The sequence below is a fragment of the Camelus ferus genome, chromosome 5 (assembly GCF_009834535.1).
Source record: "Camelus ferus isolate YT-003-E chromosome 5, BCGSAC_Cfer_1.0, whole genome shotgun sequence".
Classification (NCBI taxonomy): Eukaryota; Metazoa; Chordata; class Mammalia; order Artiodactyla; family Camelidae; genus Camelus; species Camelus ferus.
Window position 1 is genome coordinate 46,301,260 of NC_045700.1, and position 25,137 is coordinate 46,326,396.

The window sequence follows — 25,137 nt, forward strand, 5'->3', positions numbered from 1 at the left end:
TGCTTTTAAATGGAAGTTCTCATCTTTGGAATAACCGTCTCCAGTCAGTGTCTCAGTTTCATGGCATAGCAGCTGTGTTCAGTGCTCACAAATAGCACCTGCACCGTACTTTACAGTGTGCAGAGCACTTTCTGTCCAGCTGTGGCTGTGGGGCTTAAATGGCAGTAGGACAAGCTCGGAGGTGAGAGGTTCCCAGGTGACTGGCCTGGAAGAGAGGAGCTGTGTTTTTGGCAACATCACAGGGGTGGGCCTGCAGGCTGGAACCCGGGCATTTGACCAGCCTGTGTGGGGTTTGGTCTGAGGTGGAGACAGCAGGAGATCCAGTGGCCAGAAGTGGATCCAACCTAAGAAGAGGGATGGATGTAGGTACCAGGAGAGTTTCCCAAATAGGAGGTTGGGTGCTTGGGGCAGGGTAGAGGGTGGTTAAACATCAAAATGGAAAATGGTAAAAACAAGAGACAAAGATCTGAAAGGGAAGTGGGGACCATGGTAAACAACCAGCTGGGGAAGAGGTCCACACTTGGGAAGGAGGAGCTGGAGGGGGCACAGGAAAGCCAGGAAGACGTCAGTGTGGCTCCCGAATCCTGCATCCTGTGAACGCATCCCGCCTGCCACACAGCCTACCCTTCACACTCAGCACTGCCCAAACCACCTCCTCTTTGCCCTGAGTAACTCTGGTCCAGGCTTTTTTCTCTCCAATGCCCCCCACAACTCCATGTCTTTCCCCAGGCCCCCCTCACTCTGCGGACAGGACCCTCTGATAAGCATTTTCTTTCAGATTCATATGCTCCCCTTTGGCCAGCTCCTTACCCCACACAGGCGATGGAGAGGCACTTGGGCAGGTGTCCCAGGTCTTTGGGATGTAGACAGGCTGGACCAGCCTATCTCTGCTTGGAGGAAAGAGCAGAGGACGAACCAGAATGTCATCACCTAGGATGGTGGAGGGTAGGCAGAGGAGGTTCAGACAAGATTCCCGCAGGGCCTGGGGTCCAGATTCAGAGCCCCTCACTCGGCTGTCCACCTCATGCACTGGGGCCACATCTCCTTAAAGGGGTTGTTTCCAGCTTGACACTTTCACTAAAGGAAGGAGAATCCTTTTTGTTCACCTTAGATATATTTTGTACACCATGTGGGGAAGTGGTTGGCAATATTTCCTCTCCCAATGAGGCTTATGAGGAACTTTTAATAAGGTACTCCTCCACTCCCTAAAGATTCTTTCCATATTGTTCTAATTCTTTGATGCAATGTGCTTTAATCCCCCCCCCCCCCAAATTTAAATAAACCTCACTGTATTTGGTGAATGTTATTTTAAAACCATGTACATATTGATTGGGGCAAAAGGCAATATTTTCAAAACATCAGGAATTTTATTTAAACCAGCAATAAAATCAGGGACACCTGTATATTACAAACATTGAAAAACACAAGTTCATGTGTTATACTTTGGGTTGTCATAAGCATGGCACACTCATATCGTATTGTTTAGATTTTGTGTTGACTCATGGGAAGGTGGTTTCTTTCCCTCTAGCACTATGGAGAGAATTTATAGGAGAGCCCAATGTAGCTATTTTCTAACTGAGGAACTGACATTTGAAGTTGAGTGTCTAGATTGCAGCAGAAATCAGTCTGTTTTTGTGTGTGATCAGAGGTTAATCCGTGTAGGATGGTTAGATGCTACAGCTTGGCTAACATTGGAGATGGGACATCTGGTGTCCTTGGGTCTCAAGACAGCCCTGAGTGGAGAATACAAGGAGGCCAGAATGCAGTTCCCAGAAAATTCCTAGTTACAAAAGCTGTGAGGCTGAGAGGAGGGTGGTGGCCACCAATCAAAATGACAGTGCTCAAAGAACCTGGGAAATTCTGCCTGCACCCAGGATGGCACTGAGACCAGGAGGGTCCTGTAGCCTGATAGATGGGGCCTGCCAGCAGAGAAAGAATAACAACAAAAAAACCCAGACCAAGTCATTGCATTGCAATTTGGGGCCATCTGTCAAGGCTGGGCAGTATTTCAGGCTAGAACTAGAGGTAAAAGAGACAAGAAATGTCCTCTGGAGAAGGGGGCCAGGCAAGGGCAAGCAGGCTGTGGACCACATTGAGGGCTGGGCTTGGGCCCCAGCAAGGGAGTGGACACACAAGGAGTCAAGGCCAAAGCCCAGCCAGGGGGGCCGAGCACATGAGGTGGGGTGAGGGGAAGGCTGTGGCTCTGTAGCCCCTTCCACCCCCTCTCCCGTCTCCCCACGTGTCAGATACTTGGATGTTTGGCTCCCAGGGCCAGCTGTGGACCTTCCCTGCTGGTGGGGACAGAGCTTCCCCTCCGAAAAGGACTTGCTGGAGAGGCAGAGGCCACTGGACCTGACAGAATGAGGGCAGAGCCTGTGATTCATCCAAGCTGAGCTTCCCATGTATGTTGACAGAATAAATGCACTAAGAGTAATCACTTAAAGTTTCAACTCTGGCTCCTTTTCATTTCTTGGAAACTCTTAATTTTGATATAATTTTAAATATACTCAGAAAAATTGCAAGAACAGTATAAAGAACTCCCAAAACTCTTTACTCCAATCCTGCCAATTGTTTATATTTTGCCTCATTTGCTTTATCATTCTTTGTCTCTCTTTTTCATTTTTTTCTGAATCATTTGTAAGTTGAGACATTGTACTGCTTTATTCCTAAATATTAAATATTTCAGGGCATGTTTCCTTAGAACAAGGACATTTTCTCTCTTTTTTATTGTATAGTTGATTTATAATGTTGTATTAATTTCTGGTATATGGCATAGTGGCTCAGTTATACATATATATATATTTCTTTTCATATTCTTTTTATAGGCCATTATAAGGTATTGAATATAGTTCTCTGTACTATACAGTATAAACTTGTCATTTACATATTTTATATATAGTAGTTAGTATCTGCAAATCTTGAACTCCTAACTTATCCCTTCCCACCCACTTGCCCCCTGGTAAGCATAAGTTTGTTTTCTATGTCTGTTGGTTTATTTCTGTTTTGTAAATAAGTTCATTTGTGTCATTTTCTTAGATTCCACATGTAAGTGATATCATATAGTATTTTTCTTTCTCTGTCTGACTTACTTCACTTAGTATGACAACCTAAGTGAAGGTCCATCCATGTTGCTGCAAATGTCATTATTTCATTCTTTTTTTATAGCTGAGTAGTACTCCATTGTTTAAAGATACTGTAGCTTCTTTACCCAGTCATCTGTTGATGGATATTTAGGTTGCCTCCATGTCTTGGCTATTGTAAACAGTGCTGCTATGAACACTGGGGTGCATGTATTGTTTCGAATTAGAGTTCCCTCCGGATACATGCCCAGAAATGGGTTTGCTGGATAGGGTAAATCGATTTTTAGTTTTTTAAGGAATCTCCATACTGTTTTCCATAGTGGCTGCCTCAGTTTACATTCCCACCAGCAGTGTAGGAGGGTTCCCTTCTCTCCACACCCTCTCCAGCATTGATCATTTGTGGACTTTTTAATGATGGCCATTCTGACTGGTGTGAGGTGATACCTCATGGTAGTTTTGATTTGCCTTTCTCTGATAATTAGCAATATTGAGGATTTTTTCATGTGCCTATTGGCCATCTGTATGTCTTCACTGGAGAAAGAACAAGGACACTTTCTTACATAACCTCAACACAGTTGTCAAAATCAGTAAATCTGGCTCCTTTTAACACTAATAATATTCAGCCACCATCCATAATGTCTTATAATTTCTATTCTATTAATTCAAACTGTCAGAAATTGAAATTTAATTAAATTTCTTTTTTCTTCTGACAGTGTTGGGGGAGAGAGCACACGCAATATTTTTTCATCAAACATATGACAAGAGAAGCCTTTGCCAAGTTGGCAAAAAACAGGGTTGGCTGTCGATGGAGTTACAACATAATGACACCAATTAGATAAAGCCATCAGAGAGATTTTCTGAGTGATACGCTTGCATATTTGTTTGCCTTGGAATTAAATTTTTATAGTTCAACCTCATTTCCAAGAATAAAATTGAAATCACTGCTTGGTAAGATCCCTGTATATGAGCTTTCTCTTTTGCCTTAAACTCAAGGAGGGTATATTGATAATGTAAATTCAATACATTTTCCAGATGTCCCCCAACTGGGTTAAATGAGAATATAGCCCAAAATTGAGGTGTCTAATGAGAAAGCAATGGTGAAATATGTTCTGATAGCAAAAGCTATCCAAGATATAGTACTGGAGAGGGGGAAAAGGATAAAACATCGTGTACCATATGATCCCATTTGTTTGAAGCCAATTGAGATGTGTCTGTTGGTGTGAGAATAGAAACATTCTGGATATTACAGAAGAAAGGAGTGCCAGCAGTGGTTCCCTTGGCCTGGGGAGGCCAGTAAATGGAGGGGAGTGAGGGGGAGAATTATTTCTTTCATTTATACACCTTGTAGCTTAAATTTTTTATCATGTGCTTTTATTTTATGGTAATAAATTTTATACTGGGGAAGAAGAGTGGGAGAGAGAGAAAAGAGGCAACAGTGGTTAGAACAAGATCAAAAGGCAAACTTATTTTACAAAAGATATGGCTTAGGAAGCAACAGCCATAGGCAGAGCTATGAAAAAAGACCAATTGGGTATATAATGTGAGTCATTTTCTGCCATCATCTATTTATATATGGCTGCCAGCTTTTTTTCAGCTAGATTCATACATGGGTCTCTTAAGACTAAATTTTCACTAACGAGTGTATTTCGGTGCTAATTCTGGTAGAGCAGACTGGCTGCTCTAGCCCTCTGTACTTTCTTTTAAATTACGAAATTGATTAGTATTCATAGATTTTTGGTGAGTTAAGTTTAGGTTTTGTCTTATCAGCATCAGCTGATCTTCATGCTTCTCCTGTCCCTTCTGTAAAAGCAAGAAGCTTATTTAAAGAGCAAACGAACATCACAGAGATATTTGACCAGGTACATCGTATAATCAGATAGCTTCTTCCATCATATTTTGAAATCATTAGTTTATTTTTTGTAGATCTTCATACCTTCAGGTTATTTTTCTTTCAGACATTAACCTTTTTAACGGGAAACGTGCCCCTTGACAGAATTGGTTTGAGAAGAAATCATGATGTGGAGGGAATGGGGGCTAATATTTGTGCACTCGAGTTGTGACGCACTATACACAGGTTATCTGTCCTTCCATCACCATGAAGTGCATGTGCTAATATTTCTGGTTTACTCCTGGGGAACCTGAGCCTCAGAGTGGTTAAGAAATTCTGTCAGTAACTCATTCACTCAGCTATCTATTTGGGAAAGTCCTCCTACCCCACTTAGGAATGTCTTAGTCCATTCAGGCTGATATAACAAAATGCCTCAGACTGGGTGGCTTTTAAACAACAGAAATTTATTTCTCCCAGTTCTGGAGGCTGGACGTCTGAGGTCAGGGTGCCAGCCTGGTCGGGTGAGGGCCCTCTCCCAGGCTGCAGACTTCTCATGTGTCTTCACATGGCAAAGGGGGTTGGGGAGCCTTGTGGGGTCTCTTAGAAGAGCACTGATCTGTTTGATGAGAGATTCACCCTCACAACTTGAGCATCTCCCAAAGGCCCACCTCCTAATCCCATTACCTCGGGTTTTAGGGTTTCAGCATATGAATCTGGGGGGACACATCCAGATCATAGCGCCTCCTGAATCGCTACTCACCATCCCCTTCCTGCTCTCTACTGCCCTTTGTAAGGTACGCTGTAGAGCAAGGAAGCACAGACAAAATGTTGGTAGGTTGCTCTAATGGGCTGCCAGTCACGGGCTAATACCTTCTGTGATATGATCCTTTATTTTAGGTTTTTAAATGATTGATGCACCTAATTCTGTATTATCAACACTTAAGCACTTTTTGGAATTTGCACGTTCCTGTGATGTGTATTTCGATATTCATGTTAGTTTTATAAGTTCTGGGCTTAATCATTTTAACTCAGAATAGCTATACTTAATATCCATCACGTTGAAGATGCATATGGTTAAATAAGATGTCAATCAACAGTTTTTTATATAAACAAGAAGGCAGCGACTATTTAGAAACAATGTCTCATTTATACACTTAGATGGACTCAGGTTAGTAGGTTCAGGCTTAGCAGAAAGAGAAGTATGAGGATTTACTACGCAGTAACAGCTCCAGAGCAAATTATTTTATGACTCTCAATTAAGTTGCATTGACCTACCGTGTGCGTGTCTTCCTCTCAATTTGAGTTCTTGTGGGAGAAGCTCACGGCTAATTTAATTCCTGGAAGATGCAGAGTGTGCACTAACTTAAATTACAATCATTCCAGCAAGCCCCTTGAAATCACCGAACCTTTTAGTTGTATTAATGGTGCACATGTGTTGCATGGGCTTCAGCAAGAAATCTGAGTCTTTATTATCGTTCAGTCTAAGTAGTTGGAGACTGGCCTCTAGGAATGAAGTGCCTTTGCTACTGCCTACTCCACGTCCCTCTCTCTTCCCTCTCCGCCAAGTTCAGGCCCCTTTGAGGGGCCACATCCAGGCCTGCCCCTCAAAAGGGCTTAATGCCTTCACTGTTTTCCCATCAAAACCATTCTCCATGCAGCAGCCAGAGTGATCTTTTAGAAACACATATCTGTTCTTGTCACTTCTCCTTAAGCTGCTTCCAGGTGTACTGGGATTACTGGGATAATGTTCCAAACCCTCCTCATGACCTCCAAGGCCTTGCCTGTCCGGCCCGTGCACTGCTCTGTCCCCACTGCCTCGCCCCCTCCCAGCACCCAATCCTGCCAGAGACTCTTCCCTGCCTCCACATCACGCCTGTTCCCTGTCTACGTGGAAGGCTCGCTCCCCCTGCCCCTCTCCCTTACCACCAAGCCGCCTTGACCTCAGATTCCATATCTTTGCCCCACTCCCAGATCTGAATTTGCCCCAGTCTCTACCACCTGGCCACATTTTCAATATACTTTTTCTTCTTCCAGCCCCCAGCACCATTGCACAGAGACAATTGTTGGGTCACGTGGGGGCGGCTGTTCCCCTCACTAGAGGCAAGGCCTATGAGGACCCCACTGTGTGGACCCCACTGTGTGGACCCCACTGTGCCTCTCTTGTCACCTTGACCGACTAAGCAAATGCATTTCCCCCCCTCCCTTTCCTTCAGGGCTAATCTGACTCATCTCTGTGGCTGAGTAAGAGCTGGCTAACCGAGGTTCCTCACAGTCCTTTTCTCACTTGAGAGTCCTTGAGGGTCCCTACTGGCCGGACTCTCCGCACCTTTCACAGACCAGTAGGAGAGAGACAATTCCAAGTAGGAGGTCTTTGAGGGAGACTTTTTAGCATCATCTCACTCAGGCTTTAGTCTAGGATTCTTAAACGATTCAAGTTTGGAAAACTTCCTCCAGTGGGATGGTCCCTACTCCAAACTACAGCTCTGTCAGGTTGCTCATGAGTTAAAAATGGCCAGGAGTTGGCAAATAGAATTTTGCCTCCATTTAGAAACATCTGTAGTAGAGCCAAAGGATGAATGAAACATCACTGAGGAAGTGGCAGCGGAACATCTTTGTGCCCTGTTAGGTCGATGCTACAGAAATCAGGAAGCAAGGAAACAGAATAAGCTGGTGTAAGAGGTAAACTGCGTCCCGCCAGTGATCTGCTTGTGAGCAGCGGTACCCATGGGTGTAAAAGGGTGAACAGAAAAATGCTGCTTGAAGGTTTCCGTTTACAACTGCTTTACTTTTTCCCTTCTTCCCTACTCTTCGCATGTTTAGAACCCTCGAGCTGTCTGAGATTTTAGAGCAACGTGGCATGTCCGTTTTGCCACCACAGCGCACATCACACAGAGGTGGTGAAAGAACTCTTGCCGAGGGACAGCGAAGGGGGAGGCCTAAACTTCGTAGCCCTATTCTAAGTCACTCTACCACATAATCACGATACTTCCAGAGAAAGGACAGATGACCTATTTGTCATGACAGTTTATGAACTCAGCTTGTATACTTTGGGAGAACCTAGTACCAATGTAATGAGTGGGACATGATGACAAGACATATCCCCACACCCTGGGGCAGTCCCCTCCATTCCTCCCCCACCCTGGACGCTGCCCACCAGGAGCTCTCATTAGTGTGTCCCTGTTCTGAGCACGTGTGCCCCCGCGCCCCCTCCCCAGGGTGTTCACAGCAAGGCCTGTCAATCATCCTCACAGTCTCTTGCTGTCAATGCTTTCCTAGCACTGATATCCCAGCCTAAGGGTATTATTTATGCCTTCTCCACAACCTGATAATCTCCTAGCTGGATGGGCTCGGGGTGAGGAGGGGAAGTCAGGGGACAGCTGCTTGGGAAGGGTTGTAACCAAAGCTCAGGTCTCTGCCTGGCTGCTGCGGAATGAGGTGACAATTGCATGCTGGCCTGGCCTCCTGGCTCCTGGGCGGGCCTTGGTAGAGGGCTGCAAGCTTGGAGAACACCCAGGAAAGGCCTCAGTGTGTCAGGAAGACCTTGATCTCCAGGGTGGGGACTCCTGCCTTGCTGGGGCCCCTTCTTCTCTTGTCATAGAGCTAGGGTTCAAGCTGCCAGCCTTCCTTTATTCTCCATGAACCCTGCTTTGCAAATTGAGGCCTTTCAGAATGTGACATATCTCTCTCATGCCTCCTCCTCCAGCAGACACCACCCAGCTTTTATATCTGGCTCCTGGGCTACAGCTGGGCCATATGGGGCCTTTGTGCAAATTAGAGAAAGGTCCCCTCTGCTCTGGGTGGGAACATGTCCAGGGTAGGGCTCAAGCCTGGAGCAGAGCTGGATTTACCCCCCGCATCCCTCAGCCTGGTGGCTGCTCTGCCAGCCTTCCAGCCAGCCTTCCTCAGTGGCCTTGGTGGGGCAGTGAAGTGGCTGAGAGATGGACCAGGTTTTAACCTTTCTGAGACTGTCACCTTTGTCTCTTCTCCGAAAACATTAGTATAGCTGGTAACACATCTCCGTCTCGATATAGGGGCAGGCTTCTGGCCTCACTAGTCTGAAGACTTCTTCCCTGCACTGACTTTGCTTTAAAAAAATTGGCCAATTGTAATTTACAGGTTAATTTAAAAAAATATTTTGTTAATAAAAAAAGTTCTGATGGTTAAAAGGCTTTACTAATTTTTGTTAAATTATTTCTGGGCTTACTCTCTTCGACTCTTCCTTTTTCCTTGGACTATTTTACCATGTGGATATGCAAATAGGCAGTATACTGTAAAATCACTTAAGAAAGTCTATTATTTAAATTCTTACTTCTCCACAGCTCTCATTAGCAGACAAGCCAGGGGATGTATTGTGAGTCTTTATACTATGTGTGCATCAGCACCCTGAGTCCTGTGACGTTGCCACGTACAGTGTGCTCTTCCCTCAGGCTGCAGACTCTCTGCTTGGGAAGTATCATTAAATATATTGTGATTCTCTTGATCAATTCTTGGTTTATTGTTATTATTATCATCAGCAACCATTTATTAAGTGTCTAATATGTGCTGAGTACTTCTTTAGATTTTATTTCTCATCCTCCCAATGGTCCTGAAAGATGGGTGATATTATCCCAAGTTCCTTACCCTGGAAACAGGTAACTTATCCTGTTTACGCAGGTAGCATGTGGTGGACTCAGAATTAAGACGTGGTTCTTGTGTGATTCCAGCATCTGCTTGCTCTCCATTACGTCAGAGGCGTGTGGGTTTTTCCACTGAAGTTCTCTGAATACAGAGGAAATCAATACATAATGCCTGGTGTCTAGACCCTTTGTAGCAAGAAGTAGCCAGCAGCAAATTCAAAATTTCTTTGAAGTCACAGGCTTTAATCTTTAAAATTTATGCAGATTTAGTTTTCTGCTCCATAATATAGAAGTATAAAAGTAATCTTTTAAACTACTTGACATAGAATGAAATTGAAGCTCTAGGAAGAGCTCTGGTTAACCCGTCTCACCCCTCCTACCCTGCTGGGTGCCACACAGCGGGGTCTGCACACCTCAGTTTGAGGTCAGGATCGCACTATGGTGCCTCTCAGTTAAATGCTTAGTACCACCGGTTTTGTTGGTAAACCTTTCAGGTACGGAGCAACCTGTCATTTGGCCAATCTACAACCACAGAGCTCTTTCTAACAGAGAATAAAATCCCTAACACTTTCCAGGCAAATCCTAAATTGGTCTCTGTTGATTCTTCATGGAGGTGTTTGAGTGACATCTGGCTGGCTGGAAGTTTAGAGATTATTTAATCTTGTAGTTTCTAAACTTTTATTTTTTAGAAGTGAAAGTCATCTTTCAAATGAAATCACTCCTGGAACTCTAAATTATGTAACAGCTAAAAGTGAAAACACTCTGGTTGCCATAGGGGCTGAAGGCTCTGCTTACATGGTGTCCTTGCCTGAGGGTCCTCCAAGGAGCCGAGGGTTCTGCAGAGACAGGTTTTAAAAACCCATTTCGCCCACTCCCCACCCCCTGCCTCTGGCAACCACCAACCTATTCTCTGTATCTGTGAGTTTGGGTTTTTTAATATTCACATGTTTTGGATAGTAAATTCCTTGTCAGATACATGATTTAACAACCTTTTCCCCCTCTTCAGTAGGTTGCCTTTTTATTATGTTGATGGTGTCCTTTGCTGTGCAGATACCTTTCAGTGTGATGAGGTCCCACTATTGACTTTGGTTTCGATTGCCTTTGCTTTTGGTGTCAAATCCAAAAAATCATTGCCAAGACCAATGTCAGGTAGCGTACAGCCCATGCTTTTTCCTAGGAGTTTTATGGTTTTAGGTCTTACATGGAAGAGTTTTATCCATTTTGAGTTAATTTTTGTGTGTAGTGTTAGATAGTGGTCCAGTTTTGTTCTCTTGCACGTGGCTGCCCGGTTTGCCCAGCACTACTTCTTGAAGAATCTATCCTTTCCCCATTGTATATTCCTGGCTCCTTTGTTGTAACTTAAGTGGCTGTATATGTGTGGGTTTATTTCTGGCTCTCTTTTCTGTTTCATTCATCTATGTTTCTAATAAAGTACTTTTTAAATTCAATTCAGCAATGACATTTATGAAACAATTAGGAAGTTGAACACTGGATATTATGGAGATATTGTACATTTCTTAGTTATAATAGTGATGTGATGGTTTTGTTTGGGGAAGTAAAAGAACCCCTCCCTTTTAGAGATTCCCACTGAAATATGTATGGATTAAATGATATGATATCTAGGATTTGCTTCAAAATAACTCTGGAAGGGGCCAGTGGATGGGGCTGTAGATCAAGTTAACACTGGTCATGAGTTACTAATGTTGAGGCTGGATGTTACATATGAGGTATGATTTTCTTTCTTTTTTAATATATGTGTGAAATTTTCCATTCAAATTCCAAAATTCAACAGATGAGTAGTATTAATTTCGTATTATGTGCAAGACACGGTACCCTGTGTTGCAGGAGATGGATGCTTCCCGAGTGCAAGGGGCCTTGTCTGTCTGTTCTCTGCAGTGAGCCCAGTATTCAGGACACAGTCTGCACATGGTGGGTGCTCAGGACATACACATGCTGAAATCCAGCCCACACTCTGCTCCCCAAGCAGCTGCTCTGTTTTCTGTTCCCAGGAGGGGCCACCCTGATAATACGCTCCAGGAACAAACCACAGACCCAGTGATATGGAGTTGCAGAAAAGCAGAGTCCCATTCATTTAGGAGTCAGGGAAGGTGCTTCCGTGGAGTTCACGGAAATTGACACTGTGGTGTCTGACGGCACATCCACTGCATCCAAAGCAACATTTCTAAGCAAAGCACAATTGTTCCTTTAATTTAACATAAATTACTTAACATGAATTATTTCTTTTAAGAACCTGTTACAGAGTTGCTAACAGTAAGAGGAATAATTTAAAAGGGGTCACAGAACCTACTTAGAGCATAACCTAGCCCCCATCTGCTCTCTCTGAGCCTGTTTTGTTCAGAGTCTAACGTAATGTTATGCCAAGAAATGTGCTTGATCAGTGCTTTCTAATGAAGAAGAAGAGGAGACGGTATCATAAGAAAGAAGAGAATCAGAACTGGGAAATTATCAAAGGAAATGTCAGAAATTCAGGGTGATGGATTGGTCCCGTGGGTGTGTTAGTTAACTAAGAGGCAGAGAAAAATCATGATTTTAAATGTTTGCATGCAGGTGTTAGTATAGTTGTCTCAGAAGGAGAAGAAAAAAGGATTTAAAAAAAAAAAAAAAACTAGTCACATCTTGACTAGAAGAAGGCTCTTTTGAGAACTCGTCAATGTTACATTACAAACACCATTCAAATCTACCAAATGGGCCAGATGGCTGCTGAAATGCTGCGTGTTGCCAGCTGCCCATTGCTACAGATGAAGTCTTTTCTGCTGACGGCTGTGTAACCCACAGGCACATTATGGAGTGCTGATTCTTTTGATGCTTTTAACATTTATGTGTCATCGTAATTATAAACCATAAATATACATGACACCATGCAATAAATAAAATTGCCCAGCTTTCATTCTGAAAGAGGAGGACGCTGTATTTATCACCTGAGAAGAGAGGACGTCTCAGATTCATTTCCCCTTCTTCATAAAAGTCACTCCCCTCTCGTTGGGCGCTCTAAATGCCCTACACTCACCAAGCCTGACCCCTTCAAACCAGCACAGACCCAGGCTCATGTATATCACTGAGCCCCAGGTTTAAAAGCCGGCCTGGACCGAAGTCAGGGGAGGGAGTTCAGGGGAGTCCAAGCAGTTCTAAGCAAAGCCACACGACTCTATTTGACAACATACAGAACGTTCTTGGGAGGTCACATAACAGGCAGGTGTACCTTGTGAAAGGAAGGTGGTAAATGGCAGAGAATCAGCTTCTTTCAAACAGACATTTTCTAGAGATGCATTTCTTTTGGCTTTGAAAGAAGGCTGATTCAGTGCCATTCACCTATTAAGAAGGCAGCACTTTTGTTTGGATCTGCATCTATAAAAACCAAGTGTCTTTTCCCTGCACAAAAACCTGAGCATGTGTTGGAGTGAGAAGCCGAGCAAGAGATGGAGGGAGGGTAAAAGCCCACATGCCATGTGGCCAATCAGTCGCCAATACAGAAAAGAACAGCGCGACAGAACCCTCTCCCCAGGCAGGGGGGCACTCTCAGTCTTATCCAGGAAGACCTCTTTAGAACACAGCGTTTTTATTTTAAGCCACACATCCCAGACAGCACGCTCCGTGGCTCTATAAATACAAGACTCAGATGCTTCCTGACACCCAGCGTTTCTGCTTTTTAACATGTAAATACATGAATGCTCCAAGTGAGTAAATATCTGTGTACTGAGTTTACAATCTTGTCTTTCAGAAATATCGACAGTACATGGCAGGACTTCTGGCTCCTCCTTATGGTGTTATGGAAACGGGCTCTAACAATGACAGTAAGTGAAAAACATGAGCATTTTTATATCTAAAAACTTGTTGTGTGGTATGTGTTTCCATGTGACCAAAACAAAAAAAAAAGTGTCCTACACCAATTTGGCAGAATAAGTCTCCAGACTCTTTTGTGGATAAACAGACCTGTCAGCCCATGCTTGAGTTATTTTTAAAAATTGTTCATATACTATTATTTTGTGATCTTAGCTGTTACAGGGAGCTATGCTCTGGGGCTAGTGGGAACTTCAGCGTGCTTTCTGAAAGTAGCTTCATTGGAAAGTGTTGTTTCTGGGCTCTTTTTAAAATGGGATTCATGGACTGTATTGGTCCCCGTCACAGGTGGACACCTGAGCGCCCCACCTATTTTGATGCTAATGATCAAGGAGAGAAGCAGCTTGAATCATTCTTTATTCTTCTTAAATCTTGGCCTCTTCAAGTTCTGGGTCTTTTGTAAGAGACCGGTCTCTGGCCGATCATTAAAGAAAGGAAGTTTCTCTCTGTAGTACTCTTTTTTAGCAGGTTCCCCCCAGACTTGAAGAAATCCCGTGTCTGGATTCTGTTTCTTTGTTCATGCAGTGTCAGACTCATCTTCTTAGCGCCCGTTCCCATCCCCTGGAACTGCTCGTCGGGTCTGCACGTGGACGTGGACGTGGACGTGTGACCAGGCAGCAGGCACTGGGGTTTCTGGAGCTGGAGCACGTCGGCAATGACACAGGGTTGTCAAGCAGGGCTTCCGCTCCAAGCATCTTTAGTACCAGACACACCGTTCACGTCCCCTTCCTGCCTCCTTGAAGTCCCACCCTCACGCTCAGACTTGCCACTCTCTACCGTGATCCCCACCCCACTTGACCAAGATCTTCAGTGAGTTCCTTCCTCTGCCACCACTTCTGTGCAGCCCAGGCCTCCTCCTCCTCTGTTTCCCTTCTGTCCTTGGTGGTGGGTGGGTGTTGGAGGGTAGGTCTTTCTTTCCTTTCCTTTCCTCCCCTGTTCTTGATTTTTCTTTCCCTCCTGGTTGATCTAGGATGACCAGATCATGAGGAGTACGTAAATTGGAAATCCCAACCATGCTGTCTTCTAGCTGTGTGACTTCGGGCAGGGCACTTAGTGTCTCTGTGCCTCAATTTCCTCCTAGGATTGTTGTGAGGATTAAATGAAGTGAAACATGTTGAATGTCAGAAGGGTGTCAGGCATATAATAAGCACGCAAATGATATGAGCTGTTATGTCCTCACCACCAGTCATGCTTTAAGCCCTCAGAGTCTGGCTTCTGCCCTATACTCCGTGTCTGGAACCACCTGAAATCTCCAGCGACCGAGCAATACCCAGACCTGGTCGTTACCGTAATCCATGCTCTATGACCGGGTGAGACTTCCCACGTTCGGACTCCATTCTCCCCTGGGTCCTAAGCTTCACTGTGTTATCCTGGTTTTCTCGTATCTCTCTGGCCACTTTCATTCTTGTCTTTTTCATCTTCCCCTCAGCCAAAAATTTAAGCATTACCCAAGAGTCTAGCTTTGGCTATTTTTCCCTTTGTCCCCCTGTACTGTACCCTCAGCCATCGCATCCTTTCTTGTGATTAATACCAATACTTCCTGAACCAGCCCCTCTATTTGAATCTGACAGAGGGCAGCCTAACTTTCCAAGTGACTGCTGGTTCTCTTTCCACTCGGACGTCCTGCTGGTCTCATGAACTCAAAGTGTCAGTAACAGAACACAGCTTGACTCTCGCAAAACCATCCTTCCTCCCTGAAAGCATGTTTCATTCATAATTCCACTGTCCTCCCCCACCTGGCGCTAAACCACCACCACTCTGAAGCCCTCCTTTCTCCCACCTCCACCCACTGAGGCTGATCCCTGGTCCATCCCCTGCTCCTTCCTGTGTGGCGTTCTTATTCTTCCCTTTCCCTCCGCTCTGCAGCCACTGGGCTGAGGGCCTCGTCACTCTTGACCTGGGAGCAGAAAACGACTCAGCTGGCTCTGAACCTTCATTATGTCACCCCTGGTCTACCGTACACCTGACTGACATGAAACTTTTAAAATTCACTTTTTACTGTGAAAAATTTCAAACATACGGAATGATACATTCAATGCCCATATCTTCATCACTTGATTTAAATAATATTAAGCTTTTAACACTTGGCTATGTTTTTGCTGATTTGTTACTAATAACTCAATAGATATTTTAATATTAATGTTTTGCCATATTTCCTTCTTCTAATCATATCCACACATTGCACCCCAAATACTTCAGCAGGTTTGTTTTGAAAATACAGACTTGTCCATGCAAAAAACTACACCCTTATTACACCTAGTAACTGGTACGATTTTCCTTAACAACATCTGCTACCCAGTCCATATTCAGATTTCCCTGACTGAGTGTCTTTATAGCTGATTGCTCAAACTGGGCTTCAATCAGAGACCATGCCATTGTCTCTGCTTTTTATATCTTAAGTGGCTTTTAATTTTGATAAGTCCCTTCCCTCCTTTTTCTAGATCTATCACTCTATTGCTCAAAAACTTTTGACGATTGCCCATTGCCTGTCATGGAACTTGGAATTCCAAGACTGCTAATGCCTTAGCTCGACTGTCAAGTTCCCGCATGGTGCCAGATCACCTTTTTAAGTATTGTTTCTCTATAGGTGCCCTAATTTCTAGCCATTCCAGTATGGTGCTTTGTGCAACTGTGTGTTTATCTTATTAAACCTCCTAGAAAGGAAGCTTCTGTTACAACCCTATATCTCCTCATTCAGTCAACCCCGGTCCTTTCAAGTGGTTGTTGGATGGATAGGTGGATGGATGAATAAAAGAATGGATGGATTCAAGACAAATTTCCGAGTAGCTGACATTATGTCACCCTTCCCTCTGACAGATCTGTGATGGCAAACATGTCCATGAATACTTTCTACTTGAGAGGACACCCCTGTCTGTCCCATTGTTTCCTGCCTAAGCTTTTAGGTCCTGATGCTATCCCAGTTTGGGTGTCAGAGTTTAATCAGGGAATGTTTCCAAAAAGTCTATCCCATTCTTACTCCTCCTGTGAACAGTACTGCTTCTTGTTAGGATGGGCATTCAGTGCTTTTAACTCCAGTATTTTTAAGTCCTGTGTAGCCCCTTATTAAATACAGAAAGTCCTATTTACCCAGAATTGGGATGTACTATATTTTTGCATTGCAAACTAGGTCTAAGCAAGGCACAAGCCACACATAAAAACCACCAGGACTTCTGTCCCTTCAGTATAAGGCCGCTTGTGCCCACTGTACTACTAGTGGCATTAAGCTCTGCTGAGACTGTAGACCTCCCAGTGTGGCCACCCTCACCCTGTTAGTCAGAGTAGCAGACCCAAAGGACATGCAAAGGACCAGTGCCTTCCTGTAGTATATGCTCATGAAATGGAACATGTCCATTCACTCATGTTTGTCAATGAGTGAATGGATGACTGATTAACTTTTTTGCTAGGAAAATGGAGAAACCCCTGGAAACAGCCATTGCTGTGCTCAGACCGGACTTGGAAACAGTAGGAGTTTGCTTTGCCCAAAATAAAAGTTGTGTTCCGGTAGTTTTTATGTGCGCCTTGCCCCCAGGTTCAGATCCCTGGAGCCTGGAGCAATGTGAGGTGATCTGCGTTGTAAAATTACAATAGGTGCAACTTAAGAGTTTGTCTAAAATGCTGAGTGTTCGGGTGCCCAGGACAGAGGAATTAGTTGCTCACATGGTTTAAAATAAGCAGGGGTGGATTTTTACCTCTGGGAGAAGGAAAGCATATGGTAGAAAAGCAAAATAAGCCTGAGACAGTCATTGGGCCACAGCCCTGCTCCGGATTCACCGATTTATTATGTTACAGATTTTGGTAGGTCCTGCTATTCGATGCAGCATTATGTAAGTTTTTATGGAAAGACAAATTGAAAACACCAAAATTTTACTGGGTTTGATTCGGCAAAGGATTTCATTTCCATTTTACAAGCTGATCTTACAACTCATGCTCTCTCTCTCTCTCTCTCTCTCTCTCTCTCTCTCTCTCTCTCTCCTTTCCTAGGGATCCCTGACAAGGAGAACGTGAGTAGCTACTCTCTCTGCCTAATTTCTAAAAACTGTCATAAGGTAAAAAATAATCGTGGTAACCCTCTTAGCAAAGAGAGCGCTTTATCCACATTCAACAGAGCAATAAATAATTTTCTAATCTTATTCTGGCATCTTCGGTGAGTCACTTTGAAATATGATGGGGAGAAGGTTGATTGCTCTGACATGGTCATCACATGTCTTTGATATCAGCTAGTCTGAAGAAAGGTTATTCTAGGGGCAAACCGTGTGATCGCTAAATGTTTTCTTGTTCCCATGTCATATACATAGCATTAGAGCAATTCCCTAGTTTAGCAGCATGTAAAAAATTAACTGTTTTTCCTTAGTAGGAATACAAAATAAGAAATTCAGGGTCAATTGATTTTATAATTGTCTCAAAGTGCATTAGAGTCTATATTTCTCTTTGGAAGTCAAAAATAATTAATTGCTCTAATTACTTAGGGCAAACAGGTAAGAGAGTAGGAGGTTTAGGACAAACCTTTCACCAAGAACCAGTGCCAAGTACTCACTCTAAGGATGGTGGAGGTGTCGTGGTATTGTCTTTGCGTGCCGATAATAGTATTACTGATATTAGCTGGAATCTTAATTTAGACAATAGCATGGAAGAGTTAATGATGGAAGTGTGCAGTGATTAATCTGAAGTGGTGCTTGGTGGCTCTGATGTACTGACTTGTCATTGTGTTCCTCATCTGCTGTACCCAAATGGCAGTGTTACAGAATTATCACCCTCACTTTTCCTTTCTCCACTTTTGGTCCTGTCTCTATGGGAATTAAATTCAGATGATTTATGTATTCCTTTTCAGAGGTCTGACTCTAGTTTTCTTTAGGTTTCCCTGTTTTTCACAGTGTTGGTTTGAAAGGGCTGGTTGGGAATTGCTGTCCCACCACAAATTTGGGTTCAAGACCTAGCGATGTCACTTCAGATGTGACAACAAAACCTTTCTTGGCTAGGGTCGGCGAAGAATTTCAGTTCCTAGCTGTGAGGCCTCAGGTAAGCCACTTGGCTGCTCTAAACAGCCTTGCGTCATCTTTAAAATGTGGATTTTAGTCATGACTACCTTAAGAGCCATCATGAATACTGAATGAGATAATCTGTGGAAGGCATAGAGAATCGTACAATAGAGCTCAGTAAATGTTAGTTCTATTATTATAGTTATTATTTCATCAAGCCTGTGTATTTTCTAGCTATCTTTTCTCCTCTGAAGAATGTCCTACCCCTTATAAAATACTGTCCTTTTGTATTATATGGCTCCCCCTTAACCCTGAAGGACACTTGGTCCTGCCTAAAACATCCACAGAGACGTTTGGTCCACGCCAAAAGGTCCAGAACCATTTATCACAGAGCAAATATGCTTATGGACTTTTTGGATACAATCAAATTTCAGACCTTTTGATATGGACCAAATGTCTTATGGATATTTTGTATAGGACCAAATGTCTGCTAACCCTCAAAATATCTTTCTTCAATGAACCTTTCTAATGATCTTTTGCTATTAAAAACATTTCTCTGTGTATTGAGTAAAGTTCAAGATCATCAGGTTCACGGAGAGTAAAACAGTAGCGTTTAGACTCTATAAAGTTAACCAATCCTGGCACCATTTTGGACACGGATGTCCCAAAGCCTGCTGTAACGAATAATACATGGATCATTAGCCAAATAAAGATGATGAAAGAGCCTGGTGCTTCCTCATCAAGGAACTGTCAGTGACATGGAGAGCACACAGAGAATGGCCGAGCTCTAGGAGGTCGAAAATGTTCTAAGCTTCAAAAGGAAGCTCGGTCTCTCGTAGGCACCCGGTGACCTTTCGGTTGGACCTCCCTGCAGTGGGAGGACAGGCGCAACATTCTAAGCAGAAAGCCTGCCAGCTGTCATCAGGTAGCTCACTTAGTGACAAAAGAGGAATTTGAAGTTTGCAGAAGTCAGAAACAACGAGCTGTTAACAGCATGTTGCCCTCAAAGATTTAGAGGGCTGGCCAGGCTGTCTCCCCCCAAATTAGTCATAGTATGTGCTTATTCGTATCTGTTTGGGTCATTCTATGTCAAATTCTCTAGAAAACAGAAGCACACTTTTCCTCTCCCGGCTAGTAAAGTGGGTATAACATCCCCACATGCTATTAGGAGAGCTCTCCGATGTCATCAGTCAAAATAAAGCAAATGAGATGAAAGACATTCATGAGTAGAGTTGAAGCTCTAGAAAGATAAAAAGAAGCCTAAGAGCCTTAAAGTGGGGTTAATGTTAATTGAACTTTTTCATTTATAAGAGACAAGTTGTGTTACGGTGGTTTCTTTTATCCTTTACCTTGTTTGACTACATGCTGGGCAATATTATATTCCCTTTATGTTTCTCTAAATAGCAATAATATGCATGTGGACTGAAACAAAAACATTTAGGTGATTGTTTCAGAGTCCAAACAGATTCTTTGTGGGAAGAATATATTCTTTTTTTTCCAGCTCCTACTCTTGATTTTGTGAATCACCATGTTTAACTTTTAATCAAATATGCAGTCGTCAGTAAGCGGTGTTTTCAGCAGCCTTGCCAGCTATATTTTATTTCCATACCCAGCCTTACCTTTCATAAAAAGAACTTTCTGTTCGTAAATTGCACTTTCATAGAAACAAATGGCCTCGCAATTAACTTGCCAGATTATTTTGTCTACTACTTACTGTAATTTATAGAGACATCACTCAACCTTAGATGACACAGGATACTGGAACCTATAGAAATAATTGATAACAATGTTAGAAAAATGACCGTTGAACCAATAAAGCAAGGGGACTGTTTGGCAGGGTTCTAATTGTTCGGGGTTGTTGTGTTTATAAAGAAATTCTTCTCTTTGATCTGTTTAAGGTTTTTTTTTTCTGTCTTTGAATGTGCCAAATTTGACTGACCATGTCTAACACAGAAGCTAAAAATCGCAACTAAAAGAAAGCTGCTTAGTGGAATGTTACGGTTTCCCTTTGAAGGAACAAGCGTGTCTGTAATTTTTTGCTGCTTATGTAGACTTGGTTGCTTACTGTGCTCCATCCTTCTGCGAGGCAACTGCTGAGGAGTTTGGTCATTTTAGAAGTTTATACTTCTCTTCCTCAGTGTAGAAGGAGCCAGAAAATAGACTCGGGAAGGTGTTGTGAAATAATCTCATTTCCTGATTTTTACAAACATCTTGTTTCTGAAAGGATCATTTGAGGTCTTCATTTTTTAGGCAATTATAGAGTTGACAGTGTGATTAGCAAGTTTGTTGTTAAGTGTGGGTATAAAAACTGTCAATTCAGAGCTCAGACTTCTCCCCAGCCCTAGAAGCACCGACGCTAGCGATCAGTAGCAGGCAAGCCTGGCAGTCTTGTGAAACCGCTTGGGAGGTCTCCTTTTAAGAAGCTTCGTTGAAGCTCCCCAGACTTTTAAAGAATCATGGGTCATTTATATGAAGAATAATTTTTCTATACTGTAAAGTACCATAAAGACATAAAGCTTTAAATGGCAAATGGTGAGGAAATAGTTTACACAGTTTGTAAATATTCTTATTAAGGAGGCAATAGAATAATAATAAGCAAGTAACTATTAGGGTCAACAGGTGAGTCATTTTAGGAGTTTTTAGGGAATATAATAACATTTGTCTCTATTGTTGCTCTTTTTCAAGATTAGAGCCAACAAATGAGAATATTTTTCCACCAGTTAAATGATGACATCTTATTTTACCACTATTGATTGGCTCTGATTCTGGGCCAAATGAAGAAAAAGAAAATTGTGTCTCCTCACACAAACTTAAAGTAAAAAAACAAACAAACAAACAAAAAAACTTAGATACCCTTAGATAACTGCATAAAACTCTGTAAAACCTTTCAACTCCAGCTTTAGAACTGAATTCAAACCAACAGTTGATTGTGGAACACACGATTTTTAAAGTCCTGCTTTAAAACATGGCTGGTAGACATCCAGAGCTTATATGGACTTCCTGGCCAGAGTTCACAGGCACACCCCAGCAGCCAGGTCCTTCGGTCCCGGGAGGTGAATGGTTTGACTGGCGCTGTCCCCACACTGACACAGCACATGTGTACCTGGCTGGGGGTGCAAAGCCCCACCCAGGAGAGCAAACCAAAGGCCTTGTTTTGACTTTGTAGGACCAGTGGCTCATCACCCCAGGTAAGATTAGATTTAGCCGCGTTGCTGGCCCAAACTACGCATTGTGTAGAATGTAAATACCCATTTCCTCCCCCGGCCCTATTAGAACGCGTCGCTCAGTGAGTCAGGCCTGACGCTGCCCCACCTCCTGGAAGGAAGCAGTGTCGTTGTGTCAAAGGTGCCAAGAACAACTTCAGCGCTTGAGTCTCTGAAGAAATATTTGCTTTGGTGTTTGTGAGTTGTGCATTTGATGGGGCGGGAGGCCCTTGCTGGATTTCTTTCTGCTTTTCATTCCACCGGTTCCTCTGGTCTTACAGAAGCTGGCCCGAGCTGTGTCTCTTTCTAGCTTCTGCAGCGGTATCCTGCTTGAAGTTTCAAGATGACGTATAGTTGTCCTTTATCTAAATAATAAATAGGAAATGCAGGGAACTCTCTGGAAAGCTGACCTTCTGTCAGGCCATGTGTTTGCTGCCTCTGGACGTTCTCTGCAGTGTTCACAGGACCCGCTTGCTGTGAGTTTGCTTGGTGGAAAGGGCACCTGTCGGGGTGTATTGGGGTGGTGGCTCATTCATATATTTTAGGGTCATTTTTGTAATACTGTGAATTATATGTGGTGATTGTTTCAGTGTTCTGATTTTGGTGTGTCTACATTTCTATGGAAACAAGCCTTTGAATGTTGCTGCGGTGCTGATGGCTTCCTAGGGTGGCCCCCAAGTTACCCCATAGGACCCTGCTTTGAATGCGTTCTGTCAGTCTCATCTTAATCAGAATTTGACTCGGGCAAGATATCACAGAGAACCTGGGTAGTGTTTAATGGTTAAAAATAATAATCATAAGAGAAATGATATTCCCCGATCTCCGTAGCCAACAGCTTCTCCCTGTGCTCACTTTAACAAACGCCACGGCCTTGAGGTAATAAGGCTGCTGGATATTAGCTCTGCTGCTGAGAATTAGTCCCACTGTCAGCAGGGCAAGGAACACGGTGTCGTGCTGATCGCAATACACCACATGGCTGGTTCCAAAGGTAGGGGAGAAGGCATGGCTGGCTGCAGAGACATTTTATCCTGTGCTGCCGACAGTCACATTCATCACCTGTAACTCCACGCTGCTAGCACGTTGCCTCAACTGACTGTGAGAATAAAATATATAGCAGCGTTTATGTCTGATGTATTTGAATTTTTCTGGTCCTTGTTTTGAGAAATTGAAACCAAATTATTTGCAAAATATGTCTTACATTTAGGAGAGAAAATTGTAGTAATTGTAGTGTTCTCAGATTGGATAAATTAATCCAGTGATTACATGTCATTTAGGATTTGGATTATTTTCTAATAATAATTCTGTGTCAGACAGGCTCCCCTGAGTCCATAGATATTAAAATATTCTGTAGTTATTCTCTTTATCTTTTGGTAAAATTGCATTGAAGATTTATGCACACACACACACACACACACACACATATATAGACACATACCTATTGTATAAATTTATATTTAACCGTTTTCATTCTTTAAAACTGCCAGGAAAGAAAAGTGTAAAACCACTTTCAGTAGTAAGATCAGGCATTGTTCAGAATTCTTACTGCAAGCTTTTATAAATGTTTAAATTCACTTCAACTTGGTTTTATTTTCTGTTTTCCTTCAGTCACAGAATGATTCTGAAATGCCCATAGAATGTGCCATCTAGCTGCTTGAAATTGAGTGCATGTATATCACTCCATCCCAGGCCCCACGTGAGCTACAAAAATAAAGCAAGCATGGTACCTTCGGGGAGTTGCAGTCAGCGGATGGAGGCAGACGTGTGAACACAACAGGCACAATGAAGTGTTGTGGGCACGTGTGGTGGGGAGGGCATGGTGTGCGGGCGTGGCCCTAGGAGCGCTTCAGGCTTGAGTTAAAGCCCAGCTCTGCCTCTTACGGACCAGGTGAAGGTGGACAAGTTAGTTAACCTGTTCACTCTTTATTTGCCCATCTACAGGGTAGGAATAACAGTGGTTTGGAGGGCGTGGACTGGTAGTGGAAGCCAACGAGGCTTCTAGGAGCATCAGTGAGATAATGCCTGCCCCGTGCTGGCCAGTGCTGGCGTCCGGGTGCACACTCGGGAGACACGTGGGGGTCCGTGTGGTTCTCAGGAGAGGAGGGGAGGCTCAGAGCAGGCCTCCCAGAGTGGGAAATGCCTGCGTGCACTCTTGATGCAAAGTAGGTGTTAACCAGGTAGAGGGGAAAGGAGAGCAGTGCATGAATAAAGGAACAGAATACCAGAGCCTTCTCTTTGGAGGCTAATTCCATCAGCTCTAAAATCAAAACCTGTTCATTATTTTGGATTCTTAATTTCTAGGATCCCTTTGCAAAGTTATCAATATCTGGCTTCTAAGCTTCAGGCATTTCAGGATTCCAGCAAAACACCATACTTTTTTTTAACCTAAAGATCTATTTTGAATGTAGATGGGGAATTAGCTTGAATTTTGCCCTGTTTGCACCTCCCAATATCATGCCTTCCTTTTAAAGGTGACAGCTCTAGATTGCAGATGCCTTTGAAGCCTGTTGTTCACTCTGATCTCCAGCTCCTTTTCTGCTCTAGTAGCCCAGTCAGTGCTCTCTCGTTTCTGTGGTTCTCCTTTTTTTTTTTTTTAATTCCTCTTACTTCTCTTGAATGAATCACTCTATAAAGCTTTCTATTGAATTTTGACCCCTCTTCCCTTTTCCATTTGTCAAGGTCACTTTAAATTTCATTCCAGTTCTCCCGAGTGCCGTCCACTCCCACCCAATTGGGTATCATTGTCAAATTTAACAAGAATGCATTTGATTCCATATTCAAGGCATTAATCAATATGTTAAATCTAGCATCACTCAGCAGAGCACCTAACCTTGTGGAATGTAATTTGGTTTGTGCTCATTTACTTGCATACATGATAAAATTACCCCATCCAGACATGAAAAATAAACTTAGGAAAGCATACCATGAAAATACGGAGTAAAACAAGTGCTAAGTCGTTAAATTCACTTGCTTTTTACTTACTTGTAATTTGACAAAAAGGAAGATGAGAATTTTATTTCTGTCTCAGAAGACACTAGTATGACTGGATCCAGTACATATTCATTGTTGCAGTCCGTGTCCCCAGAGATGCATCACCTTCTGTCCCCAGCAATAGCAGCAACACAGGGCAAGTCTTACCTCCATGAGACTCAGTCTCCTCGTCAGTGAAATGGTGATCCCTTGCCAACCACAACAAAAGGGTTGTTGGGAGAGCAAATGAGGTGGGAGGGTAATTCCAAAACTTGATGCTGCTCTCAAATAGAAAACATTACCTGACACTTCCCTGGAGCTTCTTTCTAAACAAGATCACATCCTCGTTAGTATCCTCAGCCCAGGGATGTGATCCCAGCCTGGGGAGATCACTGCGGTGGGCCAGTGGGGTCTGGTTTACGAGTAGTTTGGGTCTGGGAAGTCTTATAAAGGTGCTCTCGCGTCCTGTTAGGACTTGGTCCGGTTCTGAGTTCTGGGAAGACTTCAGGATGCCGAATGGAAAAGTGGTTCATCTTCATGTGTCCTGGCTCAGCCAGGAGAATGAACGGTTCCCAAGTCACACCAATCCTAAAGTGAGGGAACCACACC

At 43.3% G+C, this 25,137-nt stretch overlaps 1 protein-coding gene across 11 annotated transcripts in view; it reads left to right on the top strand.

Annotated features, from left to right (window-relative positions):
- The window catches only part of RAPGEF4 (Rap guanine nucleotide exchange factor 4), a 273,639-nt gene that overhangs the window by 135,351 nt on the left and 113,151 nt on the right, over positions 1-25,137 (top strand). For 7 of the 11 annotated variants that reach the window (XM_032479695.1, XM_032479696.1, XM_032479697.1 and 4 more), the window contains 2 exons: positions 13,264-13,336; positions 17,364-17,383. In XM_032479695.1, coding sequence (XP_032335586.1) covers positions 13,264-13,336; positions 17,364-17,383 — 93 coding nt within the window. Of the gene's footprint in view, positions 1-13,263; positions 13,337-17,363; positions 17,384-21,765; positions 22,038-25,137 lie in introns of those variants that run through there. The other 4 variants (XM_032479699.1, XM_032479700.1, XM_014563127.2 and 1 more) reach the window with 2 other exon arrangements.